Source organism: Folsomia candida, unplaced genomic scaffold (genome assembly GCF_002217175.1).
Source record: "Folsomia candida strain VU population unplaced genomic scaffold, ASM221717v1 Fcan01_Sc093, whole genome shotgun sequence".
Taxonomy (NCBI): domain Eukaryota; kingdom Metazoa; phylum Arthropoda; class Collembola; order Entomobryomorpha; family Isotomidae; genus Folsomia; species Folsomia candida.
In genome coordinates, this window is record NW_019091285.1 from 1 (window position 1) to 19575 (window position 19575).

The 19575-nt window shown below is 39.7% G+C and overlaps 4 protein-coding genes and 2 long non-coding RNA genes across 8 annotated transcripts; 3 read left to right on the top strand and 3 right to left on the bottom strand.

The window, feature by feature from the left end:
- The first annotated feature begins 88 nt into the window (after window positions 1-88).
- On the top strand, window positions 89-893 carry LOC118433744. Its single transcript, XR_004833545.1, has 2 exons — window positions 89-748; window positions 830-893. It is a non-coding gene; the product is annotated as an uncharacterized LOC118433744 (long non-coding RNA).
- A 585-nt stretch (window positions 894-1478) lies between these two features.
- LOC110862944 (protein TRC8 homolog) lies at window positions 1479-4943 on the top strand. The gene is made up of 10 exons (XM_022112154.2): window positions 1479-2064; window positions 2155-2189; window positions 2247-2329; window positions 2425-2543; window positions 2604-2629; window positions 2709-2758; window positions 2820-3139; window positions 3219-3497; window positions 3628-3689; window positions 3820-4943. The coding sequence occupies exons 1-10, from the start codon at window positions 1977-1979 to the stop codon at window positions 4351-4353; spliced, it is 1596 nt and encodes a 531-aa protein (XP_021967846.2). The 5' UTR covers window positions 1479-1976; the 3' UTR covers window positions 4354-4943.
- A 427-nt stretch (window positions 4944-5370) lies between these two features.
- LOC110862942 (leucine-rich repeat-containing protein 51) lies at window positions 5371-7650 on the top strand. Its single transcript, XM_022112150.2, has 8 exons — window positions 5371-6124; window positions 6209-6281; window positions 6361-6408; window positions 6483-6565; window positions 6676-6784; window positions 6845-6961; window positions 7081-7158; window positions 7268-7650. Exons 1-8 carry the CDS (start codon window positions 5802-5804, stop codon window positions 7487-7489), a joined length of 1053 nt encoding a protein of 350 aa, XP_021967842.1. The 5' UTR covers window positions 5371-5801; the 3' UTR covers window positions 7490-7650.
- LOC110862943 (cyclin-L1) lies at window positions 7539-11674 on the bottom strand. Of its 2 annotated transcripts, XM_022112152.2 has the most exons (10): window positions 11339-11673; window positions 11213-11234; window positions 10543-11015; window positions 10243-10427; window positions 9174-9294; window positions 9026-9090; window positions 8760-8964; window positions 8404-8672; window positions 8230-8322; window positions 7540-8112 (listed from the first exon to the last, which is right to left on the bottom strand). In XM_022112152.2, the coding sequence occupies exons 3-10, from the start codon at window positions 10855-10857 to the stop codon at window positions 7815-7817; spliced, it is 1551 nt and encodes a 516-aa protein (XP_021967844.1). In that variant the 5' UTR covers window positions 10858-11015; window positions 11213-11234; window positions 11339-11673; the 3' UTR covers window positions 7540-7814. The 2 variants fall into 2 exon arrangements, with proteins under 2 accessions (XP_035701870.1, XP_021967844.1); XM_035845977.1 differs by having other exon boundaries at window positions 7539-8112; window positions 10543-11234; window positions 11339-11674.
- An 811-nt stretch (window positions 11675-12485) lies between these two features.
- Window positions 12486-14127, bottom strand: LOC118433743. 2 transcript variants are annotated; one of them, XM_035845979.1, is made up of 7 exons: window positions 13944-14127; window positions 13719-13824; window positions 13610-13662; window positions 13409-13531; window positions 13240-13334; window positions 12877-13119; window positions 12486-12806 (listed from the first exon to the last, which is right to left on the bottom strand). In XM_035845979.1, exons 2-6 carry the CDS (start codon window positions 13775-13777, stop codon window positions 13108-13110), a joined length of 342 nt encoding a protein of 113 aa, XP_035701872.1. In that variant the 5' UTR covers window positions 13778-13824; window positions 13944-14127; the 3' UTR covers window positions 12486-12806; window positions 12877-13107. The 2 variants fall into 2 exon arrangements, with proteins under 2 accessions (XP_035701872.1, XP_035701871.1); XM_035845978.1 differs by having other exon boundaries at window positions 13937-14126.
- Window positions 14128-17202: 3075 nt separating this feature from the next.
- Window positions 17203-18652, bottom strand: LOC118433745. Its single transcript, XR_004833546.1, has 3 exons — window positions 18578-18652; window positions 17517-17633; window positions 17203-17320 (listed from the first exon to the last, which is right to left on the bottom strand). It is a non-coding gene; the product is annotated as an uncharacterized LOC118433745 (long non-coding RNA).
- Window positions 18653-19575: the final 923 nt, after the last annotated feature.

Sequence of the window (19575 nt, forward strand, 5' to 3'; positions counted from 1 at the left end):
CATGCATGCAGTACGGGAGTCGATTTTTAACCCAAACTTGTTTTCCTCTTGTCTTGCTTCTTATATATTAAGAATGAATTGAGTGCAAATATGATGCACCATGTATCTCTCTCTATCGAAATTGGGTGAACTTGACCATGTGTCATTTCGTAATGCTTTTATTGGGATAACATAGATCTCAAAAAGTCAATGTGAGGCACAATCCATGCACTAGCAATAAGGCATCTAAGCATTATTTGACATTAACAAAGGTTCACTATTTAGTAGAATTCATTATTACAGGCAAACCAACGTAAATGCGTATGCAAGAGTACGGTCGAACGTGTTCTTGGCCAGTTGACCTTCCACTCTTCACTTCACATTGTTGTATACCCTTCAATACTAATACTTACTACTTGTTGTATCATATCAAAATAATATTGTATTTAGGACGCGTTGTTGAGTATGGATTCGTGTGGGACCCATTTTGTCTTAAAATATAATTATGTCGGCCAGAATTTCTTACATGCTGCTTGTCTTAAAAATAACATGTGCACAACTGCACAGGTATAATGTACAACTGATTGTTAGTTTCTTAGAGACGGTTGTCTCCATTGAAGTCCATTGTTACATATGTGTAACAATAATTTAATTTCCATCTTTCAAAACTTGGACCCTAACTCATTGTTGATAAACTCTGACTGCATAAATGTTTCAAATGAAGTGACTATAAAGTGAATGGGGGGAGTAGGAGGGGTACATGATAATAGTAATATTTATTATAATTTGTTTTTTAATTTGTACATGAATTTTCATAATAACTAATGATTTTTGAATTGTCGAATTGCAGGGTCCCAGGAGGTTGTTGGTGTTCTCTTATCAATCGTTATGAAGATTGAGGATACTTGAGGAAAGATAACTTTAGCCAATTTTAAAAGTGCTAATGTTTTGTGCTAATGTGCAAAATGTCCATTCGAAATAAGCTCTTCCTGGCATGTGAATCGTTTCTTCGAGTGCCTCCACTTTTACTAGTTGACGAAATCTTCCGTACCAGTTTTGGGTTTGGTGGACGTCCATTCCAATATGGTGGGGTCACAGAATCTCATAAAACCGTGACCACGGACACAGGTGATATTGAACTCAAAGGACCCAACAGGACCCTTTTCATCAGGATTTTCTGGTGAATCCCCTCTCGCTTCTACTTCAGAGTTTGTGAAAGAGTCGTGGTTATGGGGGCTAGAGCTCGTCCGAAACGTGACGTCTGTTGATCCTGATGTTTCAACAGGGACTGAGTCGGGACAAATGTCATCAGTCGGATGGAGGACTTGTCAAAATTTACGGAGGGGATTGCTGACGATTTCATGTTTGCAGGACAAATTCTCGGCTCAGTTGTCCGTAAGCATAAATAAATATAAAGAAAATGTGTCATTGACCACTACCTTTAGAATTTTAGGTCCACGAGTCATGTACTAATAATAATGACTGGTTTTATGTTACAGTGTTCTTTGCAGGCAGTTATTATGTTCATGCTGGCGACTGATAATTTAATAAAGCTCTACTCTTACCTCTTGTCCTTCACAACGCTATATCTGTCATACGTGATCCCATCTTATCTACTAAGCACCAATCTTAGTGATATATTATGCTTATCTGTGAACCTTACTTTTCGGACTGTTCTCGGCGGCAGTATTTTTTTGCCTGCAAATCGTGGTCAAGCATGCATATGTCCCCCGAAAATCGGATGCATGCATTATTGGACCCAGTTCTGCTCTCCCTCTTTTTTGTGACTGGATTCGGACATATACCGCTTGTGATTTTTGTCCCACTTGTGATTTCACTTCATTACTCACTGATCAAGTCGCTACCCAAGCTGTACAGTTTTTTGATACTTTCTTGGGGAGAAACGAAGAGGGTACAAAATGAGTATGGATTATCACATTTGATTCAAGTCGAATCTGGAAGATTGCGGATCAATACCGTTTTTTCGTCTCTTCTGGATGACCAGAGCTGCTTACGATGCATTTTTCCGCTGCTGTGATGAACCATTGAGTTTAATCATTCGAAATGTAATGGTTCATGGAACGGGTAAGTCATTTAACTGGATACGTAATAAGTACCATAAAATTTCTCGTATGTGTCCTAGAATTTATTTATGATCTTATAACGACGTTTCAGAGACATTCACGGGAATCGTTGGATTGACTGTGACAGTATGTATAAATTTAAAAAATATAATCCTTTGTATTATATTATATTTTTTTCTGCAGGTTGCAGCTGTTTGTCATCAAATTGGAGATTTCTTGCTTTGGCTGCTCTATTTTGGGAACAATAATGAGGTAGACCTCAATAGGTAGGTATACAATTCTAAAATTTAGTGCATATCTATGAAACTTTATTAATTTGTTATAAACTAACTTAATTGGTCATTTTATTCACTATGTATAGATTTGGATCTATTTCCACCGTCTTATTCTTCATTTTAAGTCTGCAATCCGGATTGACATCACTAGATCCTGAAAAACGACTTGATAGACTCTTAAAAAATGTCGCACTCCTTGGAACTGGTAAGTAACTGCCCATTTTCATACCAGAAATATATATATATATATTAAATTACGTTTCAGCCTTATTTCACGCTCTTCATCAATTGGTTAGTAATCGTCCAAATAAAAATATCACCCGTTAATTTATGACCCATACATAATTCGATTTATTTGATTAACATTTAGATTGCTCCGCTACTACACGCATTTCGAAGCTTCCAGGCCGTTCAAATTCGGTAAGATTGGAAGTTTAAATTGAGTATGTATAATTTGAGTTGTCACTATTACTTTTTCCAGGGCTGCAACATTGTCTTGTGTGTTTTTGTGTCTTTCATTTTGTTTAACGGTTTCATTGCTTCGATGGACTTCAGTTTCAACCTGGTCATTAGCAGTGTTAGCACTGGCAATCGAGTTTAAAATCAAAGTCATCATTTCCCTTGTAATCTCTATGGTCGTCTACTTGTCCCAACTTGTCCAATACCCAGACGTCGTAGAAAAAATTGTATCCTTCTTTAGACGAATTCTGCCTCGTGTCGTGATGCATTTTTTCGACAAAATGTATGACCAGATATCACATGAAGACATGGTGTTTTATTTGAAAACCGTTGCAAATATTGGTAAGGAATTTTCAATTTTGTTTTTATACCTATGTGTATCAAGTATGTTGCTACTAATTATTTGTATTTCTAAAATCAGCCGAGTTTATTACCGGAATATTCCTATTTCTCAACGCTGTATGGATCTTCCTCTTTGAATCAACCAGTGCAATACGTGCTATTGGGATGTCAATTCATGCTTACTTTAATATATGGTGCGAAGCTCAAAAGGGATTCAGAATTTATAGTCAAAGAAAAACAGCTTCCAAAAAAATCATGTCCTTGAAAGATGCTACGGAGGATCAACTCAAAGTTCGTAATGACGACGTCTGTTCCATATGCTATGAAGGATTCGAGTCGGCAAAAGTGACCAATTGTGGTAAATATGTACATCCTTCTTTGTTTCTCATTTTACTTGCATGCAACGAGCAGAATCTTACTTGCCATACTTGTCGATGCGATGTGCTATCACTAATATTAAAGTACCAATCTCATGTTTATTATAATAGGCCATCTTTTCCACGCTGTGTGTCTTCGCAAGTGGTTATACGTACAGAACACTTGCCCAATGGTAAGCTACCGTCAGATCTGATTGATTATCCATTCCGGTCTTGCTTAAAAATTGTCATGAAAAATGTGAACCCAGAGAATAATTAAAATGGTGATATACTAATGAACTATAACAATGTGCTTGTTTACAGTGTCACGAAATTCTTTATAAGGAAGACATCACAGAAGAAGATAACCCTGAAGAATTACTACAGCAAGAAGTTCCCATTCCCCCACCCCCACGACAACAAAATCGAGCCCACTTAGATCGCCATCCCGATCACAACCAGAATACAAGTGACAGCGAGGGTGAGTTTGATGATCTCAATAATCAGCGTCGTCGCCATCCAGCGGGGGCCGCGAATAATAATGGTGCCAATAATCTAATTTACAACAATCGAAATATTCGTCAACCTCGTGGGGATCAAGCCAATCAATTGGTTTATCGAGGTACTCGTGACGGGATAGAGTTTTACGATGAAGTTGACGGCAACGAAACTGATGTTGAGGATAACAATGATGAGCTCCACGACATGGAGGATGACGACTCAGATTCCGACTCTTTTGTGGAGTTGGAAGATTTGGAAGTATGGAATCGAGACTTGGATCGTGACCGTGAGGATAGGGACCGAGGAGATGGGGGGATTCAAGCAGCGAATGGACGAGGTCTAGTCTTATTTTTGTAGGGAAGAGTCCCAGTGAAGATGAAGATAGCTAGATAATATCAATGAATTTATTAAATTCTTCCATTCAATGCCATCAGTTCAAATATTTTGAGAGTAGTGGCTACTTTGTTTGTACTGCAAATACCGTTGTCGTCTCAATCCGCATTTACACATATATATGCCAATATTAAGACTAGTACATACAGAGTCCCTTCTTTCCTTCCTTTGTCCCCAGTCCCTCGTCATTTATGAAAATAACTAGGATAAATGTAATTTATACCTTCTTTGAGTCCATCCAGCGTATCCAGAACTCAATTTTTATAGTCTGAAATAGTCAGTGATTCGTATCGCCATAAAATAAGTTAATTATTTTAATGTAATAATAATGAATAATTATGTAATTTACTTGTACGTACGTACGACGACGACATGTTACAAGATGAGAAACATTTGTGCACATGTAATCAATCATAATAATAATAATATTGCTAATGCATAAATACTACTTCTGTTGGTCCTCGTTCGCTGGATTATTTTAATGTGTAGTAATAAGCCAAATATATATAAAAAGACGTATTAACATAATATAAAAAGTGCGTCGTCTCATTGGAAAATGATGTCTGGGGTATTATTTAAAAAACTCGCAATACGAAATTTGGCCAACAGCGTGTATTTTATTCCCAATAATATTCATCTTTTGTTTCCGAATGAAGCAAGGAACGAAAAATCACTGCACGTGCAGGAACATTTACTTATTGATCGATCTATGAAGTGAAATAAACTCGGTCATGTAGATAATTCATCAATGCAGCAGAGAAACTACAGACTTGGTGTGTTGTCCGACGTCGTTCGATGTTGTTGTATATAATAAATAACATTTCGCTTGGCTAATTTGATTGAGTGATACGGGATATGGTGTCCTGGCACGCCAAGAACCAGACTTTCTCTCTGAGTAATTGTTCTCCACATGACATCCTCCCAATCATCTTTATGTACCATAATAATAGGCTCATGCGTCCTTCCCATTACTTTCAGCAAAACTGTTCATTCTTAGTCGCACAATGTGTCCATACATTATCCTAATCACGTACATACACACATTCATGAATGAAACATGTTATTCTATGTTATCACGCTAGTAATGGCTTTCGCATCGGACTGACGAACTCGGCTAAACATTCCAGCAGAGAGTCCTATGAATATTGCTTATAATCTTCAGTCCCCTAGCTTTTTTGTTTGTCAATGACAACGTTAGTCCATAATAAATTGTTTCAGAGTAACAGAAAGGTTGAGAGTTTTTGGGTCAGTGCAGCTTATTTTAAGTGTCCTCAATTTTTGTCATTTTGTCGCAACAAGTTCTAAAATTATAGAGAGGAATATATTATTCAAATTTCCTAAGCGTGGAGTCTTGAGAAGATAGTCATCAGTGGAGTCATCAACTCAATTCTATTTAATCCCCAACCTCCGCAATGGATGCCCAAATGAAGGGAGGAGGCGCCCCTGAGCGTCCAGCAATCCCGGATATTCTGATCGAGGCGACGGTACGAGCCATCAAAGCTGGAATGAAACCGGACGACTTTGCCAGAGCTGCAGCCATGCAACAAGCCAAAGAAGAAGAGAGCACGACGACCAAAATGGGGGGCAAGCGCACCAAGGGCAAAAGCGAGCGGAGGTTAAGGGGTGGTCACTCAAGGAAGGTCGCAGCCGACGATGAAGACGCCGAACCTGAGCGAACTTATCGCAACTTTGATGAGCGACGGATGGGGTTTCTTGTCATTGGCGATCAGCATCGGTGGGTCTTTCTCGCCACGATATTTTAATCTCAATCAATCTGACCCTCTAAGCTATTACATGGTGGGTGACGACTTGCTTGCAGGTTTGCGGGTGTATATGGGTCAGATAGGTACGTTTTTGCATCTGCTGCCCCCCTGGACTACTCCTTCTGCATGGTTTAAATTCAAATTTATATCTTTAAGGCATAAGGACGAACTAAATTTAATTAGTTTAAAATTTTTTATATTTATCTAGATTAATAAAATCGAAGAGATTGTGACGGAGGGAGAACAACCTCAAACGGTAAATATTCATATCTAATTATTTAGCTTATATAATCATCATATAATTGTCGAATGATAATATAATTAATATAGGCACGCAATTATCGAGCGCCATTCAAAACTCAGGATGAACGTTATCGCACCTCATCCATCCGACTCAGCTACAACGTTATAACGTATGATTATATATTTTATGCACTAAATAATTCTGGAAGTTTGCATGAAAGTTTAGTAAGCGTCAGAGCAAGAGAGATGAATTTATGAGAGTGTGGTTTTTCCTCAATAGCGAAACGGATGGACTAATTAACGTACTGTACAAAATATTGGATGGTGGTCCACTAGGACTCTGTTGGTTGGACATCTCTTTCAATACAATCACAAAGCTGGATGAGGACGTAATCTATTTGCTTTAAGTACAGTAAATATCTTGTAATGCGCCATTTTTCATATGACAGAGCTTATCACAACTTCCAAATCTCAAAATACTCTATTTGCATGGGAATTCCATTGTTGACATGACCGAAATTCCAAAGCTCCAAGCATTGGGGAGCCTGAAAACGCTGACCCTTCATGTAAGACACATGCTTAAGCTTAATACACAAGTTTCCGAATTTTAATAGTACAGGAGTTGTGTATTACATGTACTTGAATATTTACCTACGAGTTGTTGACCCATTGAAATTATGTATAGGGCAATCCCTTGGAGGAGGAGGAAGGGTACCGGATTGCAGTCATTTTCTACATGCCGTACCTCCTTCACTTGGACATGGTTAGAAGAAGATATAGTACTAGTATCATCCTTTCTTTAAACCATCAAATAATTACCAAGAATGATTTCATATCCATTCCAACAATTCGTATTGGATTAACATATTTAGGTGGGAGTGACGAAAGCAGATCGAGCAAACTCTCAAAATTTTGGTGCAAGGTATGAGTCCTACTGGAAGAAGCGTCACGAAGAGTTTGAGGAGAGTTACAAGTCTCAGAAAAAAGCTGCTGAAATCTCCTACACTGAGCGAGTGATGAAGGCTGGAGAAGACTCGGAAGACGAGTTTGATGACAATAACAATAATACTCACAATACGAAAGCAAAAAAATAGATCTAAGCAAATAGAGTTTGACCCCTTTGACCAAGACAATGTATATGTACTTCAAGACAGTAATTATTTATTAATACAAATATATTGTATACATACACCAACAAACTTGTATAGCGGAACAACGTATTTTAAGAACTTTAAAATCCAAGTAATTATACTAGTTCTAGTGTTTGTTTAAAAAATATTTATGCACAACAAACTGAAATAATTGAGCTTAGATTGGCCCAAATCGCTTTTGTGTGCACTTATAAATCTAACCATTAACTACAAAAAAGTTTAATTTGGAGAGAGAAAAGTTTCAATCCATACTTAAGTCTCATGTTCGTCATCTTCGGATTTTGTCCCTGCTTCTAGATTTGTTTGGATCTTCATCCCTCCCATGTTTTGAGGATTTGGGCTTTTTATAGTATCGGTCATATCGAATGTCATCCCTTTCCACGGGTGAATAGGATCTGGATCTGGAACGGTAGCGATGATGTACCTTGTTGGTCGATTTTTTATGATGTGATGAGCGTTTCGGAGAGTATGAACGACTTCTACTCCGACTTCGAGACTTTTCTCGGCGTGAGTGTTTCTTTAGTGATCTTCTTTCTCGCGAGCGTGATCTAGAGCTGGAATCGGACCTAAGATACAAAAAATTAAATGTATTTTTAAATATAAGCAAAGCAAATGTGCAGAGAATACGGAATTATATATATGTAAATATTATTTCACGTGGATAGTTATAAATTTTAGGATACCTTGATTTTCTTCGCTTCTTGTTCTTTTTGTTATGCCTTTGTGGGCTATCGTCAAAAGTAATTGGGGAAGGAGTCCGGCGCGATTTCTTTGGCCTATACAAAGGAAAATAAAGTATAGATTTAATTATTTTCATAAATGTGTATTTACACTTCTAATAAACTTTGGTTACTCACTGTGGTGAATTTGGAGCTTTTTGTACATGATCGCCAGCATCAAGTTTCCTCTTGTGATCATTGCCTTCTTTATTATTCTGGACAGCACTACTTGATGATCCTTCGCTGCCGGGCTTGGGTGACGTTGGAAGGGACGCAGGACTCGAATTAGCATCATTGGAACCTTGTGCAAGCTTGTCAGCAATTGTAATTGCCTTGGCTTTGTCCTTGGACTCCTTGAATGCTTTCCTGAGGCCTTTATACTTCTTCATAAACACATCATAGTCAATCTGCAAAATAGCAAAAATAAGTTGGCAACAATGATGATGCTAATAATTTATAGTAATTAGCATGTCTATGTATAGTGGCAAACTTACCCTTGGTCGTTGATACAGTTCAAGGATTGTTTCACAAATATCTAGTATGTGCTCTTCCTCCACATCAAATACAATATACCAGGATGGACTTGAAGGAAGGGGAATCTTTAATTTCCTGGCGCTTAAAAAAATACAAGCGCACGCAATGGCTTCAGGTTTATACTGCACAAACACATTGGATCGCAAAGCATCTGACATGTAATTCCTGCAAATAATTATCAAAGATTAGTAATTATTACTTTTCTTAGTTTCAACAATCATCATACCATGACATCTGGACGAACTGCGAATCTCTATCATAGCCCAACTGCTGCATATAGACCACAATTAGCTGAAATTAAGAAAAGCGCAATTTAAACCCCAAAAATAACGTAGACTCTTCAAATTTAGTTCTTAATGAATGATGATAATTACCTTGTGAGGATGCTTCACATGAACACAAAATCCCAACTCTTTTAAAACCCTTCGCTCAGCGAGAGTGACCTCACTTTTTAACTGGATATAAGATTGGTCCAAAACCATTGGCTCCATTGTTCTGAAATTAATGAAGTACGTTTAGATATGCCATAAATGTAAGCCAAGTTTGACAATTAAAAACATAAATTGTTCCCATTGGTTCAGTCAAAGACCAACACACACGCGAGCAACGAATTCATCCGGTGGTACTTTCCAACGTGTTGGTGTTATTTGTCGACGTCGAGTGTCAATTACTAGTCAAATTAAAAGAATAATACCTGTGCAACCTATGCTAAACCCATTCTGATTACAATAATTTATGCATCATGCAGAAACGTTTGTGAATCAATTCCTAATTCTAAATTGGAGTCATTTAGTAAGCATTTTGGCAAACCACGTTATGATATAAGGTTATTATATATCGTCTGATAGTATAATTGAGCAAATAAGCCTTGTCGGGATTGACGAAATCGCGTTGTAAGAATAAAACTTGAGGAAATCATAAGTTATAGACGGACAGAAAACTAATTTAGCTCGTAAATTAAACGGTACGAACAGGAATTGGTTCCCAGCTGACGATGAACGTTTCATTCCTCAATTGGTGGCTCAAAACTGCAAATAGCTTTAGACGTAAATTAGACAATATAGCTAATAACTATGTAAATAAAGTCATGGCTTGGGATTCAGTTACAGTCGAGGTGGTGGTCCTAATCAGGTCAGCAAAGATAGTAACTTCATTTAAATATGACCACTGACCTCCACCTCAACGATAAGTGAAGTAATCAAAAGTTATGCATATTTTAAAAGTTAAGTTGATCGTGAATGCGTCACTACACTGTCAATTGAATTTCCTGGAACAGAATACCGGATGAATCCGTTGAACGCACAGGACGACTGCGAGCGTAACTCACATGTCCAAATATCGATCAGCCTAAAATTAATAATAGTTTCTGTAATGACCGCTCAACAATCTTGTAATAAGGAAACAAAATGTGTGAAGAGCAATAAATAAGTAGTAGTAGCTTACTTTCCACTCCGAAGTTGCTGCAGATGATGAAATACGTTAATAATGTCGCGTATTCTTCGTGGAGCTTCTTCAATTTTCGAAGCAAGATATATACAAGCCATCGCAGTTTGTTCCATATCTTGACGTAGGAAGGATTTGGTATAGTAGAATCGGTGAAATAAAACTTGTCCCGTAGCCATTGCCGTCTAAAACATGCAAAAATGAATGGATATAGATATTAAAATATCGTCTACATGAGATATTGCTCATTCATACATTTACAGCATAGTAATAATATGTAAAGCCCTTAGAATGGCTTACCTGAGGAAGTTTTAAAAGTATCCCAGAAGATGAAATAAGTTCACAGGCAACAACTCGAGTCTCCCATTCAATGTCTTCGTCCATGCCATCGGTTGCAGAAGGAGTTTCTCCACACTTGTTCTTGTCCAGGAGAACATTGTCCGAGGTGAGTACAATCTTTCCGTAAATTTTGGGATAATTTGTGGGTGCGGACGATGTTGAAGGCTCTGTCACATTACCAGACCCGACTCCTCCTCCTCCTCCAGTCGATGAGTTTGACGCTCCCCCTCCACCCGGTGTTGGGGGGAGGTTAAGTTTGGCAGAATCTCCTCCCATCCCTCTAGAGTAGTCTTTACCGTGATGATTGTTATTATTTTGTGATTGGCTTCTAGATCCGCCCGATGATGTCGTTCCTCTTTCTCGTCCCACGGCTGACGAAGTATTAGAAGTCCTAGAGACCCCGACAATGTCCCGTCCATCTCCTACTCGCAAACCTATACTTCCACTTATTGTCGTTATACTCATGTTTACAACAATGGGCTCTGGCCTAGTGCCACCTTATTCTGAGTGTCTCTCAGCCGACTTGTATTTGGCTTTGATAAAATTTGAAGTTTGGCTTTCAAATTTACTTTCAAAACTATTCAAGGTTTAAAAAATATATATACTAAAGGCTAAAGAAGATGGCCCACACCTGTTTCACGACGTCATAGAATCTGAAAAAATTAAAACGGTTCGTTTTGTATATTACTCAACCAACACTGAGCAAGATGAAGCATGTAATTGGCGAAATTAATTGTGTACATAAAAATCAACTTACTTGTACCATTCGACAAGTCGGAACTTTTCTGCAGCCACGCCGCATCTAGGTTGCACGCAGGGCAGAGTTAACTGTGATAACCCGTAAAACAAAACGATCTTTATTTACTGATGATAGCTTTCACTTTGCTACTAAACTGTCGCCAAACTCGTGTAGATTTTCAACAATCGAGGTTTTGTGCCTGGAAGCTCGTAGCTCTACTCACAGGCTGGGATATTTTAATTGTGATGAGTTTTCAAACTATGCGTTCATAGAAATTAAAATTAAATGTGATGTCAAGAGGGTCGGTGCTGGAGCAACCAAATAACAGACGACGACAGAGAGCTTTGAATGATGGCGTTCGCCAGAGTCACGCAATCTCATCTTTCCAGCGGCAGCCTCGTTCTCATTTTGCCCCACGAACAGCTTCCTCCAGAAATTTACCATTTTGTGAGAAGAGAAATTACACACAAGTACATACAACATGAGGGTATAAATAGCTGGGGGAACATCTTATGAAATGTCCCCAGTTGCGCCAATGAGATATTAATTCTAGGAACATGTGAGTATTTCAACAATAATTTTATTCAAGCTTTCAATGTATTTGTAGCTATTCAAAATCAAAATCATGCACGCATGCATACATCATCAGGAATGAAATTAATGATGATGATAAGCAGACCATTACAAAAGTAAAATCACACCCATTAAGCATCATACAGCATCAGCTCATAAGGCTATACACACAAAATCAAACATAATAATACTTAAAAACACACACTGCATACATAAGTATTTGTCTCACGAAAAGAGATTACGAAAGTACGAAACAACCTTTGTCAACTTTGTCATTTACAACTATTACTAATAAATAATTAATCAAGATAAGATCGAGACGCGTGATGATTTTCATCGAGGATGGTGAGGAGGAGGAGACGTAATCTCACAATGAGAATTGGCATCTTGATGATGATGCCCCGTTTCATCTAGAGTTCCAGATTGTTGTCCATCTGATACTGACTGGGGTGAGATGGCGACGGAGTGATAACTTGTGAGATCTCTTCTCCTTTATAATATGATTCACTAGTCGAAGAAGAATTGAGATGATTTGAATTAACAGCAACAGTAGCATTTTCATGGGATGCAAGAGGGGGTGAGGGTTCTATGGTTTGAGACAATTGCATGTTTGATGAGCTTGACGGAACTGTGGAAGGTTTAATATATGCTTTATGGTTTTCGGATGGTGTAAATATCCGGTGCTGATCAATGTTGGCAAGGCCTTCACATTTTTCAACGTGTTTTTTCATCCGGCTAGCTTGATTACTTGAAAGATGACCACAACTTAGGCATTTCATTTTAATAAATCCACTTTTGTCGTGAAGTTCTTCGAATAACTCTCGAACTCTGTCCAATTTTCTTCCCACTTTTGTTGGATTCTCAGATGACCCAGATGGCCTTTTATAGCCAATTGTTGTAATTCTCTTGATAACTTTTGGCAATGTTAAGTTATAGCAAGTTATATTGATAATGTTAATCCAATATTAAGTTATAACCTTTACCTTTGCTGTCCATGTTTAGTTTTCCACTGCATCTCTCAAAATGTTTCTTTAACCTTTGTGCTTGATTGGAAACATATTCCTGACATGTGAAACATTTTGTACGCACTTTTCCATCGGGCATCGAAATATGCTCAAAGTATTTGTGGATTTGGGCCTTTGGTTTTCCTTTCCTGATCGGACTGTTGTTGGGACTGGTTTGCAAAGGATCAACGTCGGGACAGAAGGATTCGTTTATTGGATAAACTGCAAAGCAAAATAATTGAATACTTAACAATTATTCTTATTCCTCATTATTTCCATAAACGTTTAATCAAATACGGTATCACAAATACTACTTGGTATCAAATAGATTAGTTTGCTCACATTCAAAATCGCTATCACCTCCACCACCACATCTTCATCAATATTATCCAATTCAGCGTCATTTTCGTCATAATATGCGTCCAGCGCTGGTTCATCTGGAACACATCAATCATCAATTTAGCTCTATATCCATTAGAAATTGTGGAACATCCTCCGGAGTATGTCGTACTTTTTATTATTTCGGGAAATGCAGGTTGTTTATGATGCGAGGATGATGGTTCTGCAGCAATTTTATGATGGTGATGTCTGTGCTTATCTTTCCTTGCGTTGTTGAACGCTTCAAAACTAGTAGCTGATATAATTTTCGAAAGAAACAGTTTTAGATCCTGAGTAATTGTAATTATATTTTGAGGCAATATCTCAAGCTCACCGAATTCTTGACGAATGAATTCTTTGAGGACAATCAATTCTTCTGACATTAGCCTGTGTTTATAATTTATAAATGATTGCATAATTACTGAATAATAATTATTTAATACCCCATATTTTTGTTGAGGTGCTCAATTTCGTTTTGCAGCAGTCCAAGACGGAACTCCATTGGTTGACGGGATTAAGCTTCAGTATACTCAGTCAAAATTGTCAGATCTGAAAACATTATAAACATTTTTCATCTTGGATTGCACTTTTAAACTTGTCAAACTAATCTACAATGCCAATCAATAACAACAAGCACGCAATTTGTTTATACGAACAATACCTTTCACCTTTCTTGGTCAGAGTTCCCAGAACTCCGTGATCGGGTGCACTAAAGATTCAAAGTCCTTGATAAACGAGAGATGGCTAAAAATTGTTGAAATTTAAAAAAATTGTCAATTCAAAGTTTGACTGGTTTGACTTGGTTGGGTTGCAAGGTAAATAGTAAATAGCGAGAGCGTAAACGCTCCTCCTGGGAAAAGTGCGACAACTTTCTTCACTTTCTCCTTTCTTCCCCTTTTGTCTCAAAGACTCAAAGCTGCTTTCTCTCATTCTTCTGCCAGGACCATGCTCATGGTTTAACCGATGACGAATAAATGCATTCGTTTTCTTATTAGTAAATCTATCGGGTAACAAGTAAGTACATATGCAAATTTCATACACATAGCGACATGAAAATCATGCAATGAGAAAGTGTGCACGAGACATAAAATGAATTTATGGATTTATTGCTTGATTGAAATTGGCATAATAATTATTCATTATTTGTAATTTTAATTGGCCACTCAGTCGTCGTCCAATATTCTTTTCAACCGTTGGAGAGAACGTTTAAGTTTCTCCTGCTCATTCGCACTGATCAAAACGGGGAGCTTCGTTTCAAGATCCTTGTGACCATCACTACCAGCAGGGCGATGCTGCGCTATCTGTTGATGGAGGGCAGTGGATGTTGTCGTCGTCGTCGTTTCTGCAGACGAGGAGGACACCAACTTGATTCTACTTCCGGTTACCTCAAGATGATCAGCCGTCTCTGGCACGCGGCTCTCCATCTTGGACTTTACGTCTTTCCATAAACTACGTAATTCTGGATCTGCTGGAGGGGACAAGTTTCAGTGGCGCACCCCCGAGCACATTACGAGATGGCCTTTCCGTGCTATGCGATGTGGACTTGCCCCCAATGACTGGTAGCTGTGATGTGGTCTGAGAATGAGTGGTGTGGAATTTATTGCTAGATTTGTAAGCCTTGCTGGAAGTGGAGGAGGAGGAATGATGGTGTTGGGGAGGTTTTGAAGGTAGTTGAAGGACGTGGAAGACGAGATGGAGCCGGTGGGGATTTTGGTGGGGGATGCGAATGCTCACCTCGGACTCAAATTCTCGACCCATGGTAAACCTCATGTTTAGAATATTGAGACCGCTGGATCCTGTTGGCAAATAGGATCGATGTTTCCTTCCCAATTCCACGTCCTCTCCTCCAGCAGAAGCAGCAGCAGCAGCAGTCGTCGCATAGGTCTCAGAAGATTGCTCATGCTGATGTTTTGATGACGAAGGAATGTGAGAAATATATTTCTTAGTTTTGGAAATAAACTCAAGATCAAATGAGGATGCGGACGACGCAGTGGTTGTGGCCGTGGTGGATCGGCTCTCCGTCGTGCAGGACACTGTCGAAGACTCGACGGACTTTGAAGTTTGCGTGGACACATTTCTCTTCCGGAAAATTGGACGGAGTCTTTTCTCCTTTTCGTGATTCTCAATTATTGTGTCAAACTGATCAAGCTCAAGATCCTGAGCAGAGCCTTCTCCATCATCATCATCATCATCCACCATGACGGCACTTATTGGATCGTCTAATTCCGTGGCAGTGTCTTCCAAAGGTTTTCGGAGAGAATTGAACTCAGAGTCAGAGTTGGATTCAGACTGATCAGCATCGCCCCTTCATCGCTTATGGTATGTTTCAGTGCTGAACTCCATCGGATCGAGAGTAGTTTGTGCTATCGTCCACAGATTGAGAGTTGCTCAGGACTACTGCTGAGGAGGACGTAAGTTTAGACACTGCAACAACCGAAGCTGGTGAGACTTCCTCTGGCTCCAACGTTTCTTGAACCGTTTCTTGAGAGTGTACGTCCTCTAGTCCTTCCGACGACGCAATCTTGTCATTGTTGTGGTCAGCGACGAAAATTACCTCAATTTCTTCCGGAATATCCATGTCCAACCTGGCCGAGTCCAACAGGATTCCTGAATCATTAAACGCGGTTCTCTCACCACTGGACTCTGTTCCAATGCAGCTGTCAACGGAGACACTCCTTTTGATGACATCAGACGAAGTGAGGTCCTCCCCATCCAAGTTGTCATCCTTGTCAAGTTCGGAGTTGATGGAGTTGGCAGAAGTGGATGCGTCGTGGATGGTGGGGGACGACATTTCCAACTTGCCCAAATATTCCGCCACTTTATGCTGTGATTCCAACTGACTCTCAGTCATGGATGGTTCGAAATGACAGTTTTCAAATCCTCAGAATCCTCGTTCGTTTCGGTTTCACACTGTGAAAGTTGTTGAGGGACTGAATTGCTGCTATTGGTGTTGTAGAACTGGGAAACATCAATGACATCAGGAATGCATGGTCTATCATTTGTGGTACTTGAGATTTCATTTTTGTCGAAATTATTATTATCCACAACTGAGTGCTGTGTTATGATGTCATCCAGGCTGTCTTGTCGTCCTCCTAATCTCAGTTCAGTCTCTAATTGCTCATCCTTCAATTTGCCACGTATAATTTCAACTGCAATGCACTGACTAATAATTTCCTCTTCTTCGATATTGGTCAACTCCTTACTGTTGGTGATGGTCTTGCCAGAGATAAGACTGACTTGTTCATGGCCTTCTTCTTCTACTTGCTCTATAATTTTTCGCTGAACTCATCTGCGAAACATTCGCACCTCACGCTGTCTTCAATACTGCACTCAGCTACTTCTGGATCCAAATTGCTTTCTGCCAGTCCAACAAGGGTACACCTTCCGAGTGATGAACGACTTCCTCTCCAGCCAAAATATCATCAACTTCGATAATTTTTTCCAGAATCCTACTTTCTCTCAACTTCTTTGCACTGGAAATCCTGCTCGTCTCATATTTGTCCATGTTTGGGTGGACAGCGTCGGCAGGAGACGAGGAGTCATACACGACTTCTTCTCCAACGCCAACAGACTTGACATTCATTCCCAACTGCTTTTCCAACCACATCCCAACGCCTCATCAGCCCTGGTAAAGAAACGCTGAATCACAATGTGGCCTGTAATTTTCTCCAAATCCGCCAGTTTCCCAGCGTACGCGGGTGGCACCGGAGTGTGTCAGCATTTCGTCAGGGAAAAGTTGCACTGAATTGTTGGGTGTGGGTGGGGGTGTCATGCAGGTGAAAGCATCTCTACTCATGAGTTCTGCGTCCACAAACGTCTCTTCGTCCACTGACAGGATTTGGGGTACATCGTTGTCGTCCTCGTTCTCAAAGTCGGTGGAGGTTGCGGTTTGAAGATCGGTTTGGGTGTGGGTGGAGACTGTAGATTGTGAGAATTAGTTGACGACTCGCTCATCGTGCTCGTGATGTGGGAGTAGATGTGCCGGATTTTGGCGTTCACCTTTACCGGATGAGACATGAATTTGTCTCCTCGGTTCACAGAAAATCTGGAAAGTATGCGGAAATGACAAAATTACATTACTATTCGATTGCGTATTTATTCTATAATATGCATATAATTTTCCCTCCTTTCTTTCGGATTACACACATAAATATGTGTGTCAAATAGAATTAATCTGTTCTGAGGGCATTGCATACGAACTTGGGAGTTAAAAACGGATATAATATTATTACGATTATTACCGTTTTGAACCGGTGGCAGTGGTTGCGGCGGCTGGAGGCGACTTCCCCATTATTGTCTTATTCAATTTATCTAATGGGAATTGGCGGTAGGAGGTGGATGGAAAGCCGACTGCTGACCTGCAATTATGGATTATTTGGAATTGGATCCGCTAATATATTATGTGGAACTTTCCAATACTGTACACACAACGTCAAACAAGACCGATGAAAACTGTGTGTCGATATCCTACGAAACCAATCAACTTTGGCCTGTGCCCATTTCTCCTCTCTTCAATTATGTGTATGTGCTACAAAAAATATACTTAATTCCTGCGTCACTAGTGAATTAGTAATTGATGAGAGTGAAGTTGTGCTCAATAAGGGATTTTTCAACCTACAAGGATTTTACACATTTGTAATCCCGAAAACAAAACAGGACTTGAGAACAGTGGATCGAGTGTTTAATCAATGTACACTGTGAAAGTTTAATCGATATACTAAATAGCAACTCAGGCATTCCATTCTTTTGACATATCTAAAGTTTTTGCTCCTAGACTTGGGTCCCCATGCAATGCGTGGTACGTGTTTACTTTGTCAATATTTGCCATGAAACAATCGCACAAACAAGGAGAGTAAGCAGTTACGCAAAAGCGCTCGTGTTATACATCGTAAATATTTCGGTTAGAGGAGTGAAAGCTCAAATGCACGTTTCATTAAATTCACAGTTCCTCCATGTGCTCAACTGGTGTCCTTCCTCTCCTGCTTGATTCTAGAGTACTACAAAAAAGGCAAGATTGCAAAATATACAGTGCCCACAGCAATTTAAGTTGTATGAACTCTCATCACTGATACCGTGTCTACGCACTTATGTGGTTTCTAACTGCGCCAACTTTCACCCACGTTGGGCACAGGTCACGCAACCACCCATTAAGGAACCATTATTTGGACAATGGCAAATGAAACGAATGTTTTTGCGTGCATTGTCACCACTCCACCAAAAACGAGGTTTGAGCAAGGGGTACAAAGGTTTGGAACAAAAGAGGAACAATTGGAACGATATAAAGCCGATCGGTACTACTCACAGCCTTGTGCAGCCGGGGCCGAGATCACGGAAGCTGGGTTTGATGATGGAGGGGCAGCCCAATTGTTCCACGTAGTACTTTTTGGACCGACTTTCTCGGGACCGGAAACGGTGTAGAAAAGCGGAGAGGAGACGGAACTGACCAGCAACGTTTGTCGCCCTCGTCCCGTCTCTGGCTGGAACTGGTCGTCGTCGTCGGTTCGTTCAGCTTTCTCCATCGTCGTGTTGCTTAATCGGAGAGAGAACTAATCCAGCCTGCCCTCCTCATGTCACGCATCCATCCATCCATCCACCCCTATCACCCACATCAATTCCCCCTTCCGAAAAAATGTTGCATGCCGTTGTGAATTACTCCCGTGCTGCTAGCACTGCTCAAACGGCAGCAGGATTTTTTATATGCTGCACGTTTTCTCCTCCACGTTACACGACTTGCAAGAGCTGCAAATAAATATTGCAATCAATATATGTTTAGATGTATGTAGGCGAAGGCTGGCGTCGTGCAGTTACGTTTTGTGGGAAACTTTGGTCTCCTTTTTGGTAATTTATTTTCTCCGAGATATTATTAATAAGTATGATTTGCATGATGACATGCAGGAAAGTCATATAATTTGAGAAATTGGCTTCTGATGGGACTTTCGACTATGTTCCATAAAATCATGAGACAAATTACCTTTGTTGGTGGTCAATCAGTGCAACTAACATAGCGTAGAGAGGACAGAGGAACAAGCCACGAGGGAGTACTTTCACCGTAGCCTTTTCAACTTATTCCTGTTTCTAGAATGGAACTAGAATTGCGACACTGAGGAGGGGAGGTTGTGTACTATCAACTCCCGGATCTCGATGCCCTTTGGATATGTGTAGTGTCCCATGAATGAACAAAACCCTGAAGTGGTTTAATGCCATGGCCACATTTGCGCCCGCCACACCCACTCAAAGGTGCCCAAAAATCGCTTTCACTCTAGCTTTCACTCATTCAAAATAACGCCAAAAATCCAATTT